This window comes from Euprymna scolopes, chromosome 17 (assembly GCF_053919585.1).
Source record: "Euprymna scolopes isolate OS-2025 chromosome 17, ASM5391958v1, whole genome shotgun sequence".
NCBI classification, from domain to species: domain Eukaryota; kingdom Metazoa; phylum Mollusca; class Cephalopoda; order Sepiida; family Sepiolidae; genus Euprymna; species Euprymna scolopes.
In genome coordinates this window covers 48,127,147-48,151,096 of record NC_136498.1, presented here as the reverse complement: position 1 = coordinate 48,151,096, position 23,950 = coordinate 48,127,147, and the positions used below count along the sequence as shown (strand labels likewise).

At 36.0% G+C, this 23,950-nt stretch overlaps 1 protein-coding gene and 1 long non-coding RNA gene across 14 annotated transcripts in view; one reads left to right on the top strand and one right to left on the bottom strand.

Moving 5' to 3' along the window:
• LOC145296741 (tetraspanin-18-like) overlaps positions 1 to 23,950 on the bottom strand; it is a 576,197-nt gene that overhangs the window by 126,812 nt on the left and 425,435 nt on the right. For 2 of the 13 annotated variants that reach the window (XM_080142770.1, XM_080142772.1), the window contains exon 1: positions 1,656 to 1,812. The exons of 9 other annotated variants lie outside the window; for them this stretch is intronic. In XM_080142770.1, the coding sequence (XP_079998896.1) occupies positions 1,656 to 1,691 (36 nt within the window). In that variant the 5' untranslated portion in view covers positions 1,692 to 1,812. Of the gene's footprint in view, positions 1 to 1,655; positions 1,813 to 23,950 lie in introns of those variants that run through there. 2 more of the 13 variants (XM_080142764.1, XM_080142773.1) reach the window with 2 other exon arrangements.
• The window catches only part of LOC145296743 (uncharacterized), a 128,276-nt gene that overhangs the window by 9,766 nt on the left and 94,560 nt on the right, over positions 1 to 23,950 (top strand). The gene's annotated exons all lie outside the window — the stretch shown is intronic.

Here is a 23,950-nt window from a genome sequence, read left to right as displayed (position 1 = left end):
AGTTCGAGGTCTAGAGAATAAGTTAAGTCTTATAAAAAGAGTTTGACTAAAGCAATTCAAAGCAACGCACGTAAAAAGAAAAAGACTTAAATAGTTTTGTCAGCAAAGAAAAGACTAATAAACTTTTAAACATGTTAATAAAAAAAAATAGTGCGTTCCAAATTTGGTGTTTGTAATACTATGCGTGTTTTAGATAGTTCCATCCTAACGAAAAAGGAGCCGGTCGTCAATATGGTGGGCTTGATATATTACGTTGTCTTTAAGATCCGATTGGAAACGTCAGTGAATGAAATACATTTTAACTATTAATAGTAGGGGAAAAATAAATTGGGTTTACATGTTCGTGTTAAAAGAAACGGATTAGATTTATATATGAAGTAAAAAAAAAAAAAAAAAAAAAAAAAAAATTCAAAATGCCCCCTCCGCCCGAAAACTTGTTTTCAAACGCACAGTCAATAAATATTAATACTTTAATACCTACAGACACCATTTCATGCTTACGCAATTATCAGTGGAAGAAAAAAAACACGAAAAGTTTAGCCCAATCTCATTTCGTAGTTTTCCTTTTAACTTCTATTTTTGCCCTGCTACGAATCAAGCACTCTCACTTGATTTCCTGCAGAAATTGCTCTATCCTTTATAGACACAGCACTATATTTACATTTGAGAATTGGATCGATAGAAAAGCACTTATGTTACCGGGCTGAAATGTTATTTAGAAAGCCATTGTTAATATGGGGAGGGAAGAGGGTTTTGTAATTTTTCTGTACTTTCACCTAACAATTAAAAAAAAATCGTAAAACTTGATACTATTTACAAAAATAGCACGGTAACATAAGTGCATAAGCATAAAATGTTATTCTGTCGAACAGAATATTAGGGGGAGGGGGAGCCGCTTCTCCGTGAGGTACTTCTGCAGAATACGGACCGTGCGGAAACATTTAGAAAACCATTTTTAACATCGAGGTGACTACTTTCACCTAACAATTTAATAAACACTACCGTTACAAGTGAATTTAACTTTAAAATCCAAACTAAAAAGTACGTATTCCGCTTAGGTACTCATTATAACGTTCAGTTTATAATTAAATAAAATAAATAAGGCTGAGGTTTTCATGAAATTGAAATACGATAGTTGAATTAGTTTGAAGAAAAAAAAAATCCATCGAGAGGTTAACATGTGAACAATATAAAGCAAAGATTACAACGAAAAAGGTTAATCATTCTATGAAAAAAAAATGGATTTAAGATAGCCATCCCGGACACACAAACGTACTGAAACTATTCAACAAGACTTCCTTCTGGCCGTTTTCATTCTTAAAAAAAAAAAATATCTTATAAACATTCAACTTCTAAAGAAAGCAGTTTGACGACAGAAAAGAAGTGGGTCATGTTATTAAAAAGGCAACGGGCAAATCTCGCTAGACGGGAGCTCCTTACCCCCCCCCCCCCCCGCCATTTACAAACACACGCACATGTTGTACAGAGGCAGCATCTCCTACCGCCACCATGTACAAACGGGTACCTAGCAAAATAAATAAATAAATAAATAAATAAAATTGACTAGAAAACCCTAACACACAATTAAAATAGAATAAGTGACGTTGTCTTCAATAGAAGTATAGATGAATAATTGATAAAAGGGATTTAATTACCATGGTGTCTTCTTGGTGCGTTACAATCCTTGTCATGCTAGTTTTTTTTCCCCTAACTAAACAGAGAGAGAAAAAAAAAATAGTCGTGGTAACCTAGTCGTGTGACACTACCACCACTGAAGTGGCCTTCGTGACAACGTCAGTCAAAATGTGCGCTTTTTTTTTATTTATTTTTTATTTTTTTTTATGTGTTTATTTCCTATTAAAAATGAATAAATAAAAAATAATGCTTTTATTGTATTTTTTTTATCGGTGAGGAAGAGTCTATAAACGTGTGATTGATCCGATTTTTAATATTCATTCCCACTGGATAGTTAAAAAATGTGTGAAGGAAAAATAAAATAAATAAAACTCGATTAATTTCAATTGGTTCAATAACTTCATAATTTTAGAATTCAATTTAAATAGGCGAAAAATCCATAACCATCATCTTGATTGAACTGATTTGTTTGTTGTGGATTTTACGGCGTATCAACAAGTTTTTTTTTTTTTTTTTTTTTGGGGGGGGGGGGGGTATTTGATTGGTACTCATGCAGAGAGTGCCGTGCTGAAATAAGGTTATTATTTAAAAAGCCAATCTTAACATGGGGAGGGGAGGGTATTTTGTACCTATTCTGCACTTTAACCTTACAATTGAATATATAAAAAAAAAACAAAAAAACAACAACTTTAATTAAACGTGGAAATACGATTTAAAAAAATAGCGCGGATATCACTCTCTGCATTAGCCCCCAAACCCATAACCAACATGTTGATTGAACTGATTTTTATTGCTGTGGATTTTACGGCATATCAACATTTTTTGGAGGGGGGGGGAGTATTTGATTTGCTTTGTTTTGCGGTAAATCAACCCTTTCAGTTTATGTAACCAAATTTTAGTCATTCTGTTCATCATTTTCAATCATCTCATAATATTTTTCATAATTCAACTGACAATCCATTCATTTCTGAATTTTTAAGATGAGGATTGATTATCCGTATTATTTGGATTCTTCAGACTACTGTTCTTATCTTGGGTGTGATTTTTACAACGATTCGGTCGACGTGACCTTCGATCTTCTTCTGGTGTATCTTGTCAAACTCGGACAAGGATCAGTGGCGAATTCGTTAGAGGACTTGGGAAAATTAAGTGTAAAAGTGAGGGTATGTTTTACTGTCCACAGTCCTTCGAAAAAGTGGTTAAAAACACAAATAAATGTTACAAAAGGCAAGATAAGTTACTCTTCTATCCAACTGGGTAGGGTTTTAGTGTTTTTACTAAAATTTAAAATGTTTCGAAAAACAAGCAAGTCCAAAGGTACGCGGGCACAAAAAAAAAAAAAAAATAGTGGCCACAATATATTTGTTACGCGGTCAATTTTTTTTTTCTTGTGGTCGCGTACCCTTTTAAAACGCTTGTTTTTAATTTTTTATCACTTTTTCGAAGGACTGTGGACAGTAAAAGTAAAATATATCCTAAAAGTGATATTCTTCCTGAAGGTTGAAGATTCAATTCTCAGTGTGGGCGACCGAAAAAAATTGCAAATTACTTAGGACCTTTATCTAAACATGACTGACGAGACAAGAGCATGCTACCCTTATGAAGTGAATAAAGAGTTCCTTTAAAGAGTTCGAAATTCAGTCTAAATTCCCGAGTTCGACGAGATATATCTGAAGAAAGTCGGAGGTTATATCGACCGAAATGTTGTGAAAATGACACTAAAGATGAGAACAGTAGCTCGATGGATTCAAATAATGCGAATGACAGTCCATCCATCTCATTAACCTTTTGTTTTTAGTGAATGATTAGTGGTAAAATAAATAGATAAATAAAATAAAATTATGCCGGAATAAAATGATGAAAAATTTAATGCCGAAATATAACACCAAGAAACATCTAAGAATATTTCGACAAAATCTGAACCAAACTATTTTTTTTTAAACCCTAGCCTAAAACAAACTCTAACATAACCCTAACCTGAAATTTAGATTTAAGTCGGTTAATTCGGTTCAAATACTGTAGAAACACTTATCCCAGAAAGACTAGTTATTCCTCGGGCATTACTGACCTTGCAAGTCGAGGGTCAGCTACGTGTATGTGACTACAAACAACGGTCTTTAAAAAAAACTATTTTCACCGTCAAACAGGCATATTGCCACTTGGAACGCAAGGGATAGATACTATTTGGGATTGTAGCGAGCTGCTACTACTACAAGACTAGGCTGTATTCTCACCTTAGTTCTCTCTTTCTCCCTACTCTTTTCTCTTTTCCTTCCTTTCTTCTTATACGTCATCAGAGGTTCCAGCCAATGAAAAGCTAGAACGGTTTACGTGGGACATTCGAGTGAAGGAAACGTCCTTACTTCCACGGCGACTAGAGACAGAACACACGCCTCACTCCTCAGCTCCCGTTAGGTAGCCAAGAGGAGCATTGAACATTAATACAGACTTTACAAAATCCACTGTCTTTCTTTGTAACCAGAGTTTCGGGAAAACACACATATATATTGGATATATAAAACCTCATGAGTTCATAACAAAGTCGCGTTACACGTCCTCATTTTTATAAGAAGACAATGTCTTCCTTTACCAGTATTTCTTTCTATTTCAGCGCTCCAGTTCTCCCTGTTATCGGAGGCGCCCCGAAGTGGGAGCCTACCGAAATGGTGACCTCTAATTAGTACCCCTGTTAATGTATGGTAATAATACCATAGGATCAAGTCTACAGAGAACTGTGGGGAGTTAAGCGTCGGGATATCTGTTTGCATCATATTTAAATTTCTTATTAGTTAGTTATTAAGGAAAGTGGAAAAATGGAAGGAATTCCGAAATTTAGAAGATCGGGAGAAGAAACTATTAGAGTAGAAGGCTTTACGGTATCTAGGGACTTCTACAGTGAAGGGTTGAGATTTTGCTGCTTGTCAGATTATTCGGGAGTATGTACGTCGAGAATACACAAGTGCTGTGGAGTTCAGTGCACACTTCATTAAAATACTTGTAAAACAGCCACAAAGATGCGACATTGCGGCGATGATACTGATAGAGCTTGGCCGATAGTACAGGATTTAATTTGAGACTCATTTTTAGACCCTGCCTAAAATTGAAAAACTAGTTGCAAATGCTCCAGTCCAGACGTGTCAACAATGCTCTATGCATTGTCCAATTGTGGCTTTATAAACTCATAGGATATAATCTGGTGCAAGTAATTTTCTCGCACGGTAAAGGGAGCACATCTTCTTTGGAGCAGTCTTGGCAGTTCTGGTTCGATTGCGGATATAATACCTATTATGTGCAATTCACTGAACACAATATTTTATAACTGGAGTTAGAGTGCAGAGTCATACCGTCTCAACGGTGAACAACTGAACAAACAGATCGGACAAGATTTGAACTAGGATCCCATAGGCTGTGGCGTCATCCATTAAACCAATCAGTACTCGACGTAAGCGCTTCACTAGAGTTCATCAAAACGTGTCTTTCATTATTGGGGAGGGGGGAATAAAAAGGTTTTTATTTACACATAATTGAACATTATAGATTCGGCTATAAAATCAATCAATCAATTTTTCTTTTAAAAAACAAACAAACCAACAGTCGACATGGATATTATTCATCGGCACCCAAGTGTAACATTGCACGGATGTAAAGGCACGCGAAAAGACGTCATGGGGGGCTATAAAAAAGAGAGAGTACGATTACGTGAGAGATGTGGACAACGTTCGCGATCACGTGCGAGGCGTGAAGGACGGCAAGCGGTAAAGAGAATCTGGAAATAAATGTTGCTACAAAGAACAAGCTCGTTGAAGTTACTTCCTATTCTTTAGGTAAGATGTGGCACAAGGTTATTTTAATGTGGGGAAAAGCATACTATTTTTGATATCAAAATCATTTACAACAAAAAAAAAACAAAAAAATTTAAAATTCAAAATTTAAAAAATTCTTCGTCAGTTTAGAAATGCCAAAATGATGCAAAATACCAAGAACACAAAACTAAAATTTATATTTAACTTAATATTCCTCCATTGAATACGGACTTGGTATCCTTTGTGACTGAAACTTGGCACAAGGTGTGTTGGCTCCCGGACAACGTTACAAAAATCAACAGAATCCAGGCCATTCTTGTAATAACCTTTGCTCTGTTGATTGTCCTATGATGCTAGCACTGTGCAATTCTAGGAGGTCCAGCCTCCCAGGTTTTACCTACTCTCTTTGAAAAGAGTGTTAGCTTTTTTGCTTATCGGTTGAAGCGCCTCTATTGGGGAATGCCGACGAGGCTACCCAGGCATCTTTTGCAGGGCCCCAACATAGAGGGAGCTGAATTTCCGAACCTTGTGTCACGTTTCTCATTGTGGGAGCAAAATAAATACCTACAGAAAGCTATGTAAATTATTGCCTCTATATAGCGTGTGAATATTTGTCTAAGGCGACTTTAAACTTGGATATAATATACAGTGTAACCCAGATATAAGAGAATTGAATATAAGAAAAACGGATATAAGAGAGATTTTCTCTGGTCCCAAATTAGAGACTGAGTTGATGTACAATGTAACCTGGAAATAAGAACCTCGGATATAAGTGTAACCCGGATATAAGATAGTTTTAGGGACCGGAGAAGAAGACTCTTATATCCGGGTTACACTGTACATATTAACGACCTCCTCTGGTAAGCTGTTCCCGGGAGCAGAAACACGGACAAAGAATAGTTTGAAAACCATCCTAGACAATTCAGCGTTAATGAAAACAAGGATATCTGAACTCCAGCATGTTGAAGAACAGTAATGGTTATAAGTGCATTTTAGAGTCGTTGCAAACATTACGTATTTTTTAAAAGCCAACTTTTTTTTTATCCATATAATAAAATCTTATTCCGATACAAATAAAAATATTTCGTTGATAGTTTGATCGGTGACGGTGGTTCAGTGGTGAGCGACACGGACTGACAGCCTGAGTATGCCAATTTCGACACAAACATTATAACTTAAGATGTTGGCAACCTTCATGTGGTCCCTCCTGTTGGTACCTGATATCTTAAAAAAAACAAAAAAAACAAAACAAATATACAATAAATAAATGTTGCCATAGCTAAAAGTAACTTTTGAATCAACCTGGCTCATTTTGTTTTTGTTTTAAAGTAGTTTTAAATGCTCTTTTTTAATCTCAAATAATCGTTTTTTACGAACGGTTTTGCAATCAATATGGAGGAAGGTTTGTTTTCGATTAAGTAGTCGGTAGGCCGCCATCTTGTTTTTGTAAAACCATTCATAAAAACCGAATATTTGAGATTAAAAAACAAACTACTTTAAAACACGAAATAATAAGCCAGGTAGGCACCAAAGTTTATTGTCTATGGTAGTATTTATTTATTGTACATTTGATTTTTTTTTTTTTACCTTTGTTTGTTTGCTTCTTTTCTAAATCCATTTTTTATATCAAATTTCAAGAGTTCTATATTCACACGTGTTGTGCAGCGGCCATTTTTATTGTCTATTGTTGAAGATATAACATTACCGAAAGAAGAAAAAAAAATGAAGTCCATCAATAGAAAAAGTTGTCTTTTTTTTTTATATTGACAATTTGTTGAAACAATTAAAATTGTAAAGGCTTGGTATAGAGGAAAGTTCAAAGAGTTCAACAACGTTCTAGGTAAAAGAAGAGCCGTTTTGTCTGTAAAGAGAATTTCTTAATGGAATTGGCATGTAAATTTACGTGGGTGTCTACGGTCGGGATTTTTTTCCTCCCCTCCCAAATGAACAGCGATAAAACCATTCCCGTCATGACCTGGTCCCTATTCATTTCAGTGTCATGCTAGTTCTCTGCAGTTCTAGGAGGTTCACCTTCCCAGGCTTTGCCTCCTATCTTTGAGAAGGAGTTCGTTTATTGCTAATCCCTTGGGACGCCCTGTCGAGAATGCCGACGTAGATGCACAGGTATTTTTTGCAGAGTCAGAAGGCTCTTCCTCCTCTAAAGCACTGACTTTTTCAATCCCAGTTTTCCACCCTAGTGTCATAGTTCTTGCGGTGGTAGAGAACTAAATACTTAGCTTGTTTTAACCGGGGTGGGGGAACGTTTTGTAAATATTCTGTACTTTCACGTAATCTTCTATAATATAAATCTCACCTGTCTGTTTAAATGTATGCATGTCTGCCTAAAACTTTCGACACAGGCGACGGATTTTTACGAGATTGGTATCATTTTGAAGCTCGACGTCTCGGAAGACAAATACCGAATAATCGGTCAAAAAAACATTATGTCCTTCACCCTCAACTGTGCAATTTTCTACAAAGAGGGGCCGATTTTTTGCGAGCCATTTTTGCAAGTCATCATATCGGTTGGATTGACTGTGCCCTATTTTAACGTTCCGAACTTCCGGTCACATCATGAAGTAGGGGTAAGACGTCAGATTTTCTGTCACTTTCTTTTCTGCCTTCGCGTGGCGGGTTCGAGCCTGCCTGCCTACTACCACTTTCTTTTTAATGCTCACCCCCCCCCAAACACCCGGGCTAGTAATCTAAGAAACAAAAATACCGTAAAATTGGAATTTAACTTTTAAATATGCGCACGGTACTTTTTCTGTATAAGCAGCACCTGCCCACTACCACTTTTTAATGCTCAACACACACCTCCGGGCAACGCCGGGCACCCAGGCTAGTATAATGCATAATCGTACATATATATACACACATGTATTGAATCAAAAAAGATTAAACTACATAGCTTGTGTGTTCCAGCATTACATCTTAAGTTGCTTCAGCTTGTGTTTATCTGTTTAATCTCTGCATTGTTCTGCCTTCTATAGCTCCTAAATTCTCTTAAATAAATATTAGTTTCTCTGTCAAAAGCTCGGCTAAATAAATAAAATACAGATAATGTACAATAATATTACTAGTTTAAATATAAAAAATATTTCTAACATTCTTGTAGACTCCTCGCTCTAATAATGATTGAGTCTATTCTTTTTTTTTTAGTTTTCAAATATTACACCTTAGACAATGGTATTTAGTGTGCATCATTCTTTACTCATGCAAATTGTCCCTAGTCGGACATATTATTTTTCTTCTAAAGAGGACCCAACTATTTCAGTGCTTTTAATCTATTGTAGTCACGCAATATTTGGTACTGTACTCAAGAAGAGTTATAAAAGTATTGAAAACAACGTTCTCACGATTATTGAGCATTTCATTATTAACCAAGGGGGAGATTTTGCCAATCTTTTGTCAGATCGATCTTTCTAGATGGGCGTTAGACATGGTCAAATGAGGGTGATCCATCAACAGAAGTTGGATTTTTTTTTAGAATGGCTACATCTCTCTCTCTCTCTGGCTACGCCTTAATAGTATTATTACTAGTGTCGATATTTAATTTTGTTTTAATAAGTTATTCCAATCTTAAATTTTATAATTAATCATAATTGATAAATAGAAAGAATTACAAAAGAGAGAGTACTAGACACCGTATAAAAATGAGCCGCAAGGATCAAACAACGTAGGTGAGAGAGGGTAAGAATGATCAACAGAGATGGGTCCCTTGATGCGTTATTTTTAAATAGGGGCGATTAAAATGTTTTTATTATTATAACTCAATCCCCAAACTAAGGAATATTTTAGCCTATATTTTGTGCTTAAAATACCGTATATTTCGGTGTATAAGGCGACCGTCAGATAAGACGGGGGTACAAAATTGGAGCAAATTTTAATAAATTGATCAAATATCGGTTGTATAAGACGATTGCTAAATCACGAAACCATTTTTGTTTAGCCTAGGTTAGAGATTGCAACACCCGGTATCTTATGAAATATTGGTTTTTTAAAGATGATTTTTTTAACTTTAAGGGTCGTCTTATACGCTGAATCTACGGTATATATAGAAAAAGCCTTAAGGATACAAACGTTGATTAACTCAGTTTTATTACGATAATAGATTTCTGTCTATATTAACAACAAAGTAGACGCTAAAAAAAAAAGCCTAAAATTGAGGTTGTAAAATTTATTGCGTTTGGATATTGACTTCTTCGGTTTTGCTCATCTTCTTTTAGCATTTAAAAACTTATAAAAGTTGTTCTTTGTAACAAAAAAAAAAAAAAGAATATATATATATATGTGTATATATATATATATATATATAAAAGCGAAAATGTATGTATGTGTGTATGTGTGTTCGCTTCTTCTGTGTGTCTACAAAAGGCTTTTTTCAGAGAAGCGGTCGCTCGCTTCACAACTTTTTAAAACTTTTTATATCACATATAAATCGTAATATCTCACAGTTAACAACGAAGTTCGCCTGTCTATTTAATTTGCTCGATTTCGGGAAGATAAATATTCCAAATTTGTCGCTCGCCGCATGTGGGTTAGTCTTTTTCCTATAACATCTTGGGAAGCGTTCTATCCCGCAGTCAAACTTGACCTCATTAAAACGAGCACCTGCCAAATCCAAGTAATTAAATAAATTCAAACGTGTTTACGTAGCATCTTGTGGTGGGGCAATGGTTAACGTCGCACGTTTTTTTTTTTCACACTTTAATTTACAACTTTGCTCCAACGGTTCGGGTTCGATCCTCATACTTACTTTTTTTTTAACCCCCACCCACCCCCGGAGTTTTCATACACGCCTCAAAACACCCGGGCAACGCCGGGTACCCCTCGCTAGTATATATATATATAATTACCGTTTGACAAGTCTTCCGTTTTCTAGCAACCACCCTGTACTTTTGTAGGTTGGTAAAGATTGTAAATTGTGATTAAAAAAAAAAAGGCCACTTTTCTCTTTTTCTCGTAAAGGAGTGACGAGGACATTAAATCTCCTCGTTTTTCTTTTTTTCATTAGCTCTGATTTTAAATGTAACTAAACGGTGCTAATGCAGAGAGTGATCCGCGCTATTTTTTTAAAATCGCATTTCTACGTTTAATTAGTTTTATATGTTTTTTTTTTTATTCAATTGTAAGGTTAAAGTACAGGCTAGTTACAATACACCCTCCCCTCCCCATGTTAAGAATGGCTTTTAAAATAATAATCTTATTATTTCAGCACGGATCACTCTCTGCATGAGTACCGACTAAACGAACCAAAGATGAATTATACTGAATCAAACTTCAACCATTTTTGAAAACTGTTTAGTCCAGTATGACAACCAAGTTAATACGGTCCTTCCAACCCTTTCTACTTCTAGACCTTCTATTTTTTTTTGTTCTCCCCCAGTTTTTCAGTGCTGATAACCAGCAAGTTGATCTGTTATCTAAGACTTAGGGTTTTTAATTAAAAGAGAAGAAAACTTGCATCGGAGTTAAGAAGTAATGTGTCCTTCAAGATAAAAATGGTTTGAAAAGGCCGGAGGCAAAATAGATGTGCACAGTTGTTATCTTGGAGTTACTTTAATACGAGAAAAATAGTTGGACCAACACTAAAGTTCTGTGGGTCTTTTAAGTACAATGCGGCCTTAGAACAACCAGTTGGAACGCATGCAGTTCCTGTAGCACCGGACGCTATTTCCCGCCACGTCAACCAAAAAACTTCCATGCCACATACGGCTTCGTTTGGTGCAACAATACAACTAAACAAAAATTTTTACTTTTTTAAGGCGATAAATTCGGTCATGTAAGATATATTTTCATATAGTTCAGTATGTGTGTGTATGTGTGTATTTTTTGTTGTTGTAAACCTCCAGAATAGTTAACACTCGATAAATCGTTAACAAAAAAAAACAACTTAATTTATGTAAAACTCATTAAAGTTAAATTCTCTCATGAACCCGTCTTATTTTAGTGTGTGGAAAGAATTTTTTTTTCATAAAATTTGCCGAAAAGATAATACCTGAAAAAAAAAAAAAATGGCGGAAACAATGTTTTATAATTTTTTAAAAACATTTAAAAAAATCTTACAAATCGATTCAACACATTAAAACTAGAGTTCAATAGAGAATTTCATTCTTATATGTTTTATATATATTATGCTTAGTGCGCGAGTTTTTGTTTTGTTTTTTTAAACGAAATATCATGTTAACTAGCCCTCATTTTTATCATATTTTTATGACTTTAAAGTCTATCGGAGTTCCTACGTCTGGATATTTCAAGACATCCCTCAGGAAACTTGAAATCATTTTATTTTAATGATTCAAAAAAATGTTTACAAACACAAAAGTACACCGATCCTCAAGGTGTGAACATATTCCGACCATTGTAGGACCGCCTAATGGGAACTTATCTGAAAACTTTGCGCGTTTTTCAGTTCTCATGACTTCAGTTATGTAAACTGTCTTCTTCACACAGTGTCTACTAATGCAATATTTTTTTTAGTTGCTTTTAATTATTTTAAATGTCCGATTTTATCAGAGTTATTGAAGAGCCCTCATTCCCAAGGTTGTCTCATTATTATGAACTCGCCCTGATAGGGGTAGACCATCTAGTATTTGTGGTGCTTATACAGAAAAGGCACCGTGCTCGTGTTTAAAAGCGTTTTTAAAAAGTTAAATTCCAATTTTACGGTATTTTTATTTCTTAGATTACTAGCCTGAGTGCTCGCGTTGCCCGGATGTTTGGAGGTGTGTTGAGCAAAAAAGAAAACGTGCTAGTAAGCAGGCTCGAACCTGTGACACGAAGGCGGAAAAGAAAAGAAAATCCGACGTCTTACCGCTACTCCATTTCCAATATGTTTTATTATTAGTCGCGTGCAAGCGACTCTATAAGTCACTCCGTCGGTCGGTCCGTAACACTTTTGTGCTTGGCCTTTTTGGTTAAGATAAAAGGTCTGTTGTTAATATATGCTGTTCTTATCTTTTTAAGCTTTTCATGGCCTTTTAGCCAAGATCAAATGTTTTAAAAATTGGGAGTTACTAGGACGTTCCCCAATATGAAAGGGTGAATGCGGTATTATGGTGAAAGAAGATACTAGCTGGGAGAAACTTTTGACTTTGTTTAGTTCTGGAGTGACAAGGATGACCAACGACCCCCAAAATCCCCCCTTTTGAGTTGGCCATGTGCCTAAGTTTTTTGTTCAACGTTAATTTTGAATGTATTTTTTAACATGAATAAAAGATTTAATATCTCAAAGTGTAGTATCTGTTCCGGCAGATACTGCAGGCTATGACTAGCTATGACTAGCAAAGACCAGATGTGGGGGCAACCCCACATGCCTGACCTTTAACCGGCTCCCATTTCCCACCTCTCGGGAGCTGGTCCCCTTTTTCCCTTCCCTCTCCCTTCACTCCTCACATTAAAAATTGGCCTTGTGCCTAATTTGCTCGGTGGGGGAGCAAATAAATACCATCTGTTCCGGCAGATACTGCAAGCTATGACTAGCTATGACTAGCTATGACTAGCAAAGACCAGATGTGTGGGCAACCCCACATGCCTGACCTTTAACCAGCTCCCATTTCCCACCTCTCGGGAGCTGGTCCCCTTTTCCCTTCCCCCTCCCTTCACTCTTCACATTAAAAATTGGCCTTGTGCCTAATTTGCTCGGTGGGGGAGCAAATAAATACCATCTGTTCCGTCAGATACTGCAAGCAAAGACCATATGTGGGGGCAATCCCACATATAAGTTATTGGTCAATGTAGGGGCAACCCTTCATACCAATTGTCACTATCCAGCTCCCCTACTCCCCGGGGTGTTTGTCCCCATTTCCCCTTCATTCTTCACATTAAAAATCGGCCTTGTGCCTAATTTGCTCGGTAGGGGAGCAAATAAATACAATTTTCTTCTTATGTTTGTAACTTTGTGATATAAAGTGGGGGATCACTTTTATATATTAATTTAATGCAAAATGATCAGCCACTTTACAACAAGTCAGTCTCAAAGCCATTCAAGTCATTCTCCCGATCATTCAAGTTGTTTTTGAAGGATTCCAGATTTTTTAAGCATTCAAGTCATTTTTAAGGTCATTCAGTTTATCCTTAAGTTCATTAAAGTCATTCTAAGTCATTTACTTTTTATTTATTTAAGTCATTTCAGACCATTTTTCGGTCATTTTAGTTTATCTTTAAGAATTTCATGTTAATCCTACATTCACGCATTCATTCATTACACGAGAGCACGCGACTAATGGCTATCGGCCTTGTATCAGGGAGAATTGAATGATTCGCATTATTATTTTGAAAACATTAAAATAAGAGAGAGAATTGGTTTAAACAGAGGTGAAAATGTGTGGCGGAGATGAATGTGGACGTGAGAAAGAGAGGTAGAGTGATAAAAGAGAGGTAGAGAAATAAGTTTTGATATCAAAATGTTTCGCATACTTTCTAACCTCTATATTGTTTTTTTATGGCTTCCAGTAATGCCTTGTAGTCCTACTAGTATTTAACAAAATAAACCTACGAATAATTATGAAAGTTACGTTGACACGAGAAAAACACAGAGAGATACGAAGTTATCTGTTAATGTTATTAAATAGATAAAGACGTTTTTGTTACGAAGCAAAAAATTAAATAAAGAAACTATAGAAACGCAATCACAACGTAGCGCTTCCGATCTTCATTGCATGAATCCCGAGGCGAGTCGCGCGTGAATTGGTTCGCATTGAACCGATTGTGGAAATGAAGATTATAATTTCGATTTATAAATCTCAAATTAAAATTCTGAATGTCATAGAATTCCAAAATAAATTGTCTCGATTAATTTCCGCAAAATTAATCTAAAGCATTGATTTCATTAAATGTAAGCTCCCTCCATTTTTTCCAAAATGGCGGACCTATGTTAAAATAAAAAAAACATAAAAAACAATATGGACGATATGCAGTTTTTATTCTCTTCGTAAAATTACAAAATAGAGTAAAATCACGCACATCTATGGATTAACCAACATGTCCGATCAAAAATCCGGCACTGATAATTTGCCTTATTTTATCCAGTCATCTTTTTCTCTCATTTAATCGACTATTCGTTAGCATTTAGCATATACTTCGGTGTTTTTAGGTATAAGTATCCAAATATTTGTAGTTGTGACGAAAACAAACGATTACAAACAAAGAAAGTCGAATCAAGTTCCGACATTTACCGAAATACACAAATTAAAAAAAAAAGATGTTACTTGGCAGACGACTATTTTTCAACCAATTTGAAAGCTCAAGTTCTTAATTTTTGAGATGATGGATAATTATTCGTATCATTTGGATTAAACGGACTAATGTTCTCATCTTGAATGTTATTCAAACTTGGCAACTTATAGAACTGAAGAAGGTCGGAGACTACATCGATAGAAAGATCAAATTCCAACTTTTACGTAATTTGGGTGGGTAGCCTGATTACGTTTGCCACTTTGAATTTTGATTTTTTTAAAGATAGCTTTTCATTTATCTTGTGATGTGTTTCCTGGGTTTGGTAGAGCCGTTTTGGACGACGATAGGGTCTTTCGGTATTTCGAGGAACAAGACAAACATTTAACACAAATTGGGTATAAAATGTTATGTAACAAAGCCACTAGCACTGGTAGCAATAGCAGCCGCAGGAGACATGGATGCAAATGACTTAGCAAGTATGTGTAGTGACATCACAGCGAAGGGAAAGGAAAGAGAGAGAGAAGATAATGCACCACGTGGCGAGGGCGGGAGAAGGAATTGCGTGTCGGGGAATATGAACGTTTGGCTCGTCGTGGCAATATATTTTTAACTACATCGCAAACGACATAAACATTTTCAAAACATGAGGCAATGCGATATTTTGGAAGGACCATGAAGAAATGCATTTCATTCCAACTGAAAAAGCCGAGTCTAATTTCTTTTTGTTTGTTTGTTTCCTTGCGACTGTTTCGTTACAACGTGTGGGCTAGGGTGTTAAAATGTAACAACATCGCCGAAAAAAGATTAACGACTACATTACAATTATATTTTAGCGAAGAGAGAAAATGAAGGATATGAAAAGGCGTGTTTGCGCCTTAAAAATGGTAATAAACGAAACATTGGGAGAATAGAGGGGTCACCAGATAGCAGTAAGATATAAAGAGTTTTGTAAATTAAAAATTAAGCAAAACGAATTTTATAACAAAACATTTAATATCTACAATGTTATAATAATACTAGCAAGAAGAGCCGACGTTGGCCGGGGTTGAATGAGGATCAATGAATGTTCCAGACTTCCAATATTCTTATTGTCATCGAAATCAGTGAAATCAACCATTTTTCAACTAAATCGATTGATTTTTTGATTTAGTCGGGAACCCAGCGTGGTGCATCGGGAGGAAGCTTCACATGTCCATAATACATTATAGTCTACATTGCACTGTGGAGAACTACATTTTATTTTATAAATATATTTTATATAATAGCTTGGATTAAAATTTAAAAGTCAAACATCATATAACAATTATGCTCTAAACAGAAATATTCATTTGGAACGCGCCCCTGTCTTGTCAAAGAAACTTATATTGATTTTATACGCCAGACCCTTCTGCGTGTGATGTGATTAAACTTCTTAAATACACCTGTGATGTTAGGCGTTATACGGGTGTTAACTTTGATAAAAATCAGACTCTCTTTCCGTAATCGATTTTTTCGATTATCGATGTTCGATACTTATCAGAGGCATTCCGATACAAAACATATCTAAATACACTTCCATACATATGTTGTACATTTGTGTGAAATTAAAAAAAAAATGGCCTACCCGTTTCGGAGTTTACAGTGAACGAACTCGTACAGACACACACACAATGCATTTTATAGATAGGTAGAAATAAGTTATTCTCATGTTTGATGAAAAAAATTGATGAAATTGATGAAAAATAATATGCATATGTAAGTAATATACTTATGTGAGTATTCGGCAGCGTGGATATGTGGAGGTGTGTTGGTTTACGTTGTTCTTGTCAGAGCGTGTATACATGGTTCGTACAGATGTTCAATGCCTATTTTCAAGAACTTTTCGAGGCTTTTTAAAGTTTTTCAATGCCTTCTCCAGACAAAATTCAAGTTTTCAAAATAAAATTTGATATATAAACAATTATATAATAAACCAAAATCTTAATAATTGACAACAGGAAAAGTCATTTTCATTTACATAGAAAACAATATGCCTGTCAACAATCATATTTACATTCCTGACCCACTTATATTTGACCAACCAAGCGTGATTAAATGTAATTTTCCCCATTCTAGAATTGGTCGACACGATGTTTGCTTTACTTTTAAAATTTGAATTTCCGGTATTATGGATACAAGATTCAAGCCCCTTTATCACAAAACTACCCGATGTTATTATATGGAAAACATCAGATAGTTTCGTGATACAATAATGTAATTTCAGAACAATGTATTTTGATGTTATTTTAAAAAATTGTTTTTTACAAAGGCATCACCACTTATCCAGGCCAAGAGACCACTCGAGGATAAGGGTTAAAGAATCTACAGTAGAGATTGGACAATATAGTAATCGTTAGTAATGGAAATTCGGTAAATTTGTTAACTTATATGGAACGGCTCATCAAGAACTTGTTTACGTTAGACTTGAAAACAACCATATTGTAGTCAGCCGGAAAGCAGGAAAACTGAAGACAATTTCACAGGCGTGCAGTTCTAAGAAAGAAGCTTTGTTCATGGAATCTACGTTTAGGTTTAGGCACAGATAACGAGTGGGGGGAATTAGTGTTTTCTGCTAGACGAGTGTTTCTTGTGAAAGTATGGTGAGGGGAGACCATAGAATGGAGCTTAGCCGAGAACCTGCCATGAAAATAACGATAAAGCAAAGACAAACTCGCAACATCTCTTCTGTGAGAAAGGTGTTGCAGGGAAGAGAAAAGGACATTTCCTACGAGGCTACGAAATCTATTTTCAACTCTATTAAGGCAGGATAAGTCCTTTCTAGCAACTCCTGTCCAGATGTGACAACAGTACTCCATCCTTGGACGTACTTGGTTATTTTTAATATTTAATTAGTTGGATCAAGTAAAGAATAGATACCCAGTAGCATACGACGCCGCCTGGCGGTGACAAACGCACATTTCAACTACCACCGGTGATTCGACCTTGACATTGGCACAAGCACATAGCGTCGGTTGTTTGAAAGAGTAGCAATTAGACTCATTTGCTTTTTAGCGTTCGTTCGAATCTCACTACATTCTTTACTAAAAGGGTTAGGTTAGGTTAGAGCTCGTTTATGGCTAGGGTAAAAAACAATTCAGTTCGTATTGTATAAAAGTACTAAAACAACATCATAAAATGCACTTCAATAAAATCAAAAATTCCTGTCGTTAAATAATTCATTCGCAAAAGGAAAAGCCCGATAACACATTTGTTTTGTTCGGTGAAGTTCATGAAAATTCGGAAGTCTCTGGTGAATCTCGGAATACTGAAATTTTCATGGATACCTAATGTTAATAATCATTTTAATATCTATTTATTTTTTATTTTACTAGCATGGGTGCCCGGCGTTGCCCGGGTGTTTAGAGGTGTATGCTGAGCAAAAAAAAAAAAAAAGGGGGTAATTTTTTAAACTTTGACCCCTATTATGACCCCTGAAAATTTATTGTTTTGGCCTCAAATCAAGTTATTACGTTAGATCCATGTCCACGGAACCTATATCTAAAATTTCAAGGGTGTAGACCCAAAATTGTCGGAGGAGTTTGGTAGAGTTCTTAAAGGTCAAATCGTTGAAATTTGACCCCTTAACAGCCAAATTTCTGGCTGACACCCGTCACATCGATTTTCCCAAATCTCAGTACCCGGTATTTCAAATTTCGAGTCTATAGACTAAAAATTGACAGAGTTATTGCGTAGAGAAATGTACACAGACAGACACACACACAAACACACATACAGACAGACACGTTCACTTTTATAGATATATAGATTAGAAAAAAATATTTATTTATTTATCTTTTTATTTTTTTAATTAATTTTTTTTTATCTGTTGCCAAAGCCCCCCTCCATTTTTTATACAATACTTTATTAAAATATGTTATAAAGAATGAGGGGGGGGTCCTTTAAACAATGTGGCATGAGGTAAAAAAGGGAATGGGGGAGAAATGGGGGTCGGGGGTCATCCACTTTGTTCCCTAAGCTAGTTCATCACTCACCATAATACCTCATTCACTCTGTGGACCTAAGATATTTAAAATTCCCCACATGCGTGAACGTTTTTCAAAATTTTATTTACAACAACAGAAAACATTTTTATATACAAAAACAGGAAAAGCAATTTTTTTTATTGAGCAAAAAAAAAAAAAAAAAAAAAAAAATCATTTTTAATATTGAAATTAGCCTCTATTATTAGATTTATTATGTGAAACTTTTTTATATGGCAGACATATTTTACCAAATCATTTAGTCGCTATGGGAAAATGTAATTTATTCTATTCTTTTTATCACCCTTTCTACCCGTAGTTTTAATGCATTCCATTCAGCTATTTAGTTTAAACGCTATTCTAATGATTTATTTATCACTGAATCTAACAATTGTCTCATAACGAAATGCTAACCGAAAGTTCCCGCTAATATTATTACAATATATTCATACGTACTAGTGAGACTCGTAATAAAACAAGACCAACTGTTTTGCCCGTCTCCTTTTCTCTTCCCATCTCCCTCGACCAGCGACTAATAACTTCACTTTACAAGACCCGGTACATTCGTGATGTTTTTTTCTTACACAAAAAATTACTCTTCCTACCAAATTCGAAATGTTAAAAAATAATATAAGATGATTAGCAACAACAGGGAGCGTGCCACAAACATTCGCCATTATGGAAACCAAAAATGCTCCGTTGGATCCAAAGAATAAAACTGATCGACCACATCTGTAATCGCGATATCCGAAAGCGTCACGAAATCTCGTCAAGCGAGAACAAGACAAGGAAGTGCTGTTAACCGAGAATGACGTCGTCGGGAAGCAACCACACAGAAGGCCGACGATGTGGTAAGCAAACGCCGTGCATAATGATCTTCACCGGTCTTCACTCGGACCAAGCGTATGATCGTGCCAATTGGAGCCCCATCCCCCCCCCAAATCTATCATTGTGGACTCAGCTGTAGCTAGGGATTTGCGGATAAGAAAAAGATGAACAAATCTATTACTTTGCCTGTTTGAAGTCGAAACTAGATGTCCTGTGCTGTGATATTGTTCCATCTTTTAATGTTCAATCCAGTTTTAGAATAATGCACTTTTTACAGTCCTTAATTCATAGTTTAGTGTAGCATATGTCTTACTTATTATGGGACAGTGTTGTAAGGTATTATCTCTACCATTTAAATGGATTCAGTGTACGCCAACAAAAATTGTCAATATCGACTCTTTATTACCAAACGCAACTGTTACATTCATGTATACATCTTTAATGCATATACAATTTTTATTTTACTGTGAATATAATCAAAGGTAAAAAAATAATCTTTGACAAAATGCTTGCGCAATGCGAACTTTAGTGTAGGAGTGGTTCCATCAACTCACTTCAGATCCGGTATTGTTTAAGTCCAGTCGTAACGAAGAATCCGGAACAACGACCGGAAACAACGCGTGGGAATCGAAAATAAAGCTACTACGACTATGATAGGTATAACGGATATTCAGTAACAGAAACTTCGACCAGTTTTTCTTTTTTTATATATATACTAGCAGTTAAGCCCGGCTTTGCTCGGGCCGTATGTACTGTTCATAACTAATATATATATATATTAAAAAGTTTGACTAATGTCCAGGTACCTACATCTTAAATTTTAAGTGTTTAGACCCCAAATTGGCGGAGGAGTTTGGTAGAGTCTGTAAGGGTCAACTCTTTCAACTCTGACCTTTTGGCAGCCAGCATTTCGCCCCAAAACCGATTAAAAAGTTTGCTGAATGTCTGAATATCCTTTTTGTAAAAGTTCAAATGGTTAAACCCAAAATTGGCTGAATAGTTTGCTAGGTACTGCAAAGGTCAAATCTTTTGAACTGTGACCCCTTGGCAGCCAAATTTTCGGCGAAAAACTGATTAAAAAGTTTGCCCTATGTCTGAATACACTTTACGTAAAATTTCAAATGCTTAGCCCAAAAATTGACTGAGTAATTTGGTAGAGACCGCAAAAGTCAATTTTTTAAAAACTTTGACCCCAATTTTGACCCCTTAACATTTATTGTTTTGGAATCAGGTCAAATTTAAACGTTTGATCCATGTCCAAGTAGCCTTCATCCAAGATCTCAATTGCTTGGAGCTAAAATTGGCGGAGGAGTTTGGTAGAGTTTTCAAAGGTCAAATCGTTGAACTTTGACCCTTTCACAGCCAAATTCGTGGGCGAAAACCAATTAAAAAGATTTTCCCACATCTCACTACCCCTTATATCAAATCTGGAGTCTGTAGACTGAAAATCAATAAAAAAGATTTTCCCACATCGACAGAGTAGTTTGGTAGGGAAATGTACACAAACAGACACACACATACAGATAGACAATTTCACTTATATATATATATATATATATATATATATATATATATATATATTGATATAACGAAATTAAAATTTAGGTAAAATTCCTACATTGCTTTTTTGCTATAATAACTTTACAGTAACCACAGGAAGGTGACAAAATGGTTAATTAACGACATTGACTAACAACCTGAGCGTGCGAAGTTCGAATCTAGTTCGTTTAACAGAAACGCTTTCACTTACGGATGTTGACAACTCTGACGTGATTCCTCTCGTATATTGTCCACTGTTGAAGATATGACATCACCGAAATAAAAGGTCTTGGATATGACCTAAAACTATATCCGATGGTGAGCCCCCAGCTTACGGGCCTTGGGAAGTGTGGAGCCACCCTTTAATTGCCATTGCTCCCAGGTCCACTCTGACCCGGAGTGGTAGTACCTGTTAGCGTCCCAACTATGGGTTAAATAGAATCCGACTTAAAAAAACAAATATGCCCCATTAAAAATCGTTCCTCAAAATAACTAGATTCGGCATTAAATAACCTGAAAAAGGTTGATATGCCGCAAAACAAAAATAACCAAACAACCAAACCGAAAAAAAAAAAAAAATCTATCCATAAAAAGTAATTATTCTATAATGAACATTTTGTAAAGACAGAGCTCCCATCTTTATTTTCACTAAGAGTTTAATCACATTCTAGGTGAGAAAAGAAAAACGTTTCATTTGTAAAGAGAAATAGATTTATTTCGTCCGTCGGCGTGTTACAGTGTTTGTAAATGGAAAGTACTCTATCTAGAACGATATCAAGAAAACAGCTGCCAACAAATGCATCTAATTCATTTGAAATGAATGAATTAACGATCCTCCTCCTGCTGCTGCTGCTGCTGCTGTCCCTCCTCAACAGCAACGACGACGACGACGACGACGGCGAAAAAGAAACGATCGTCCAACATATTGTGGTCAACTCAAAACACCCTTTGACGTTTTGGTGAGGCGCAAATTGTAGTATCGTATCCAATACTATACCTCATTTTTTTATGTCCTCGACTACTGAAAGAGTATTCTTTCAAGACTGAGGCAATTTTTATTTTTGCCAGTTACAATCAAGTTGTAATAGAGCGCGGACGCGTGTATGCAAATTCCGAGCTGTGTGCGGAGTAACGTCACGGTAGGGGAAAACAAACAAAAAAAAAAAAAAAAAAGGAAAAATCCATCCATAAGTAATAATTTTGTTATGAACATTTTGTAAAGACATTGAAAATAAAGGTCTGTTTGCGAAGTGATGTCATGGCAGGGGGAAAAAACTATAGAAACGACGTTCGAGAGTACGTTCGAAACGACAAAGGTCAGAGAAGGAGCATGATCACGTTTTATCGGATAAAGTACCCGAAAATGAATATCGTTGTTAAAAAAAGAAGTCAAAATTTTACTTGTCCTATGTTACTTGCAACGTACTCTGCTACAACGTGTTGGGGCCCGGGCGTCTAAAATTTAACGAGTGTGTAAACACGTGTAACGTTACAAAGTCTTACTTGTCTTAATCAAGATTTGCGTTTTATGGGAAACTGGATTTTCGCCTTATTAAAAACCTTAGACTTCTGCTCTCACAAGTAAACAAAAATTCGCGAGTAAAAGCTAAAATAGCAACAGACCTGGGTTAGATGGGAAGACAGTGTCATATTTGAATGTGACAAACAGCTAATCCGTGATAAAATCGGATTAACCAATGTTATCAACACAAGAGAAAGTTGCACCACTTCAAATTAAATTAGCATCTTCTTCAACGTCCCATCCCATCGTCACGACAATTTCAATTATACACTTGACCGATTACAATGCTTGGTTAGGGTTAGGATTTGTAGACAACATATCGACCACATTAAGGTCACTTAATGCCGAGAGGTATGTTAGGAAAGTATTTATCTTCCTCTAACAGCGGGATGGTGTGACACAAGGGTCGGAAAGCGAGATTTGAAAAGCCAGCGTCCTATAGGAAGAACATTCTGGCCTGCAAAAAAAAAAAAAAAAAAAAAAAAAAAATCCTGGGCAACTCCGTTGGTATTCCCCACTTGGGGCGCTTCAGGCAATTAGCAACGAACTAATCCCTTTCTGAGAAGAAGAATAAAAGGCTTGGGAGAGTGGACCTCCTACAACTGTACAGGACCAGAGACATACCTCAGTCAACAAGGAGACCAGGAGTCGACAACCTATTGGAGAGTGAGGGCCAAAAAAAAAAAAACTGCTGATTATTGGTGGAAGGCCGAATAGTTTTGGCCACATTGTCATGGAGGACAACAATGTGATTAAATATTTAAATAAATTTCTTGTGAGTTTGAAGGAAAAACGTATTAAATATGTAAAACCCATGTAACACACAATGTTTATTGTGAACGACTAATTGTATACTATTAGTTGAACACACGTACCTATTTTTTTTAGTCGAAGGAGGAAACCAATATCAAAAAGCAAAATTAAGCCGGTCAAAAAGTCAAACCAATGTTGTTTCATACGGATATATTTTACTAATACAATGGGCACCCAAACAATAAACAAACAGCCTCGCGACACACGTTTCTGTCGTGAGGAGTCGAGTAAATACTAATTTGCATTAATGTATTTTTTTGTTGTTGCTATATTACTTATTTCTAACAGTTCAAACTGTGGATTTGTAACAGAGCGCCTATGAGGGCGTGTGAAAATCATCATCAGCAGCAGCAGAAGGATAGCTGGCTAGCGAATGTATTAGCAGCAACCGCTAAAGCACGTATGCAAATTATCAGTTGTGTGCGAGCTTGCGTCACAAGAAAAAGAAGAAACGGACAGCACATCGCCGGAGAGAAAGAAATAACGCGCACCTGGTTAGATGGATGTATGGCGCCGTGGTGGCGGCGAGAGATTTTTAAGCTAGTATCGAGACAGCAGGATTTTGTTAATCTCATGACAGACGAAATGAACAGTAAAAATAAAAAAAAAAAGCACGCATTGTTTGGAAAATA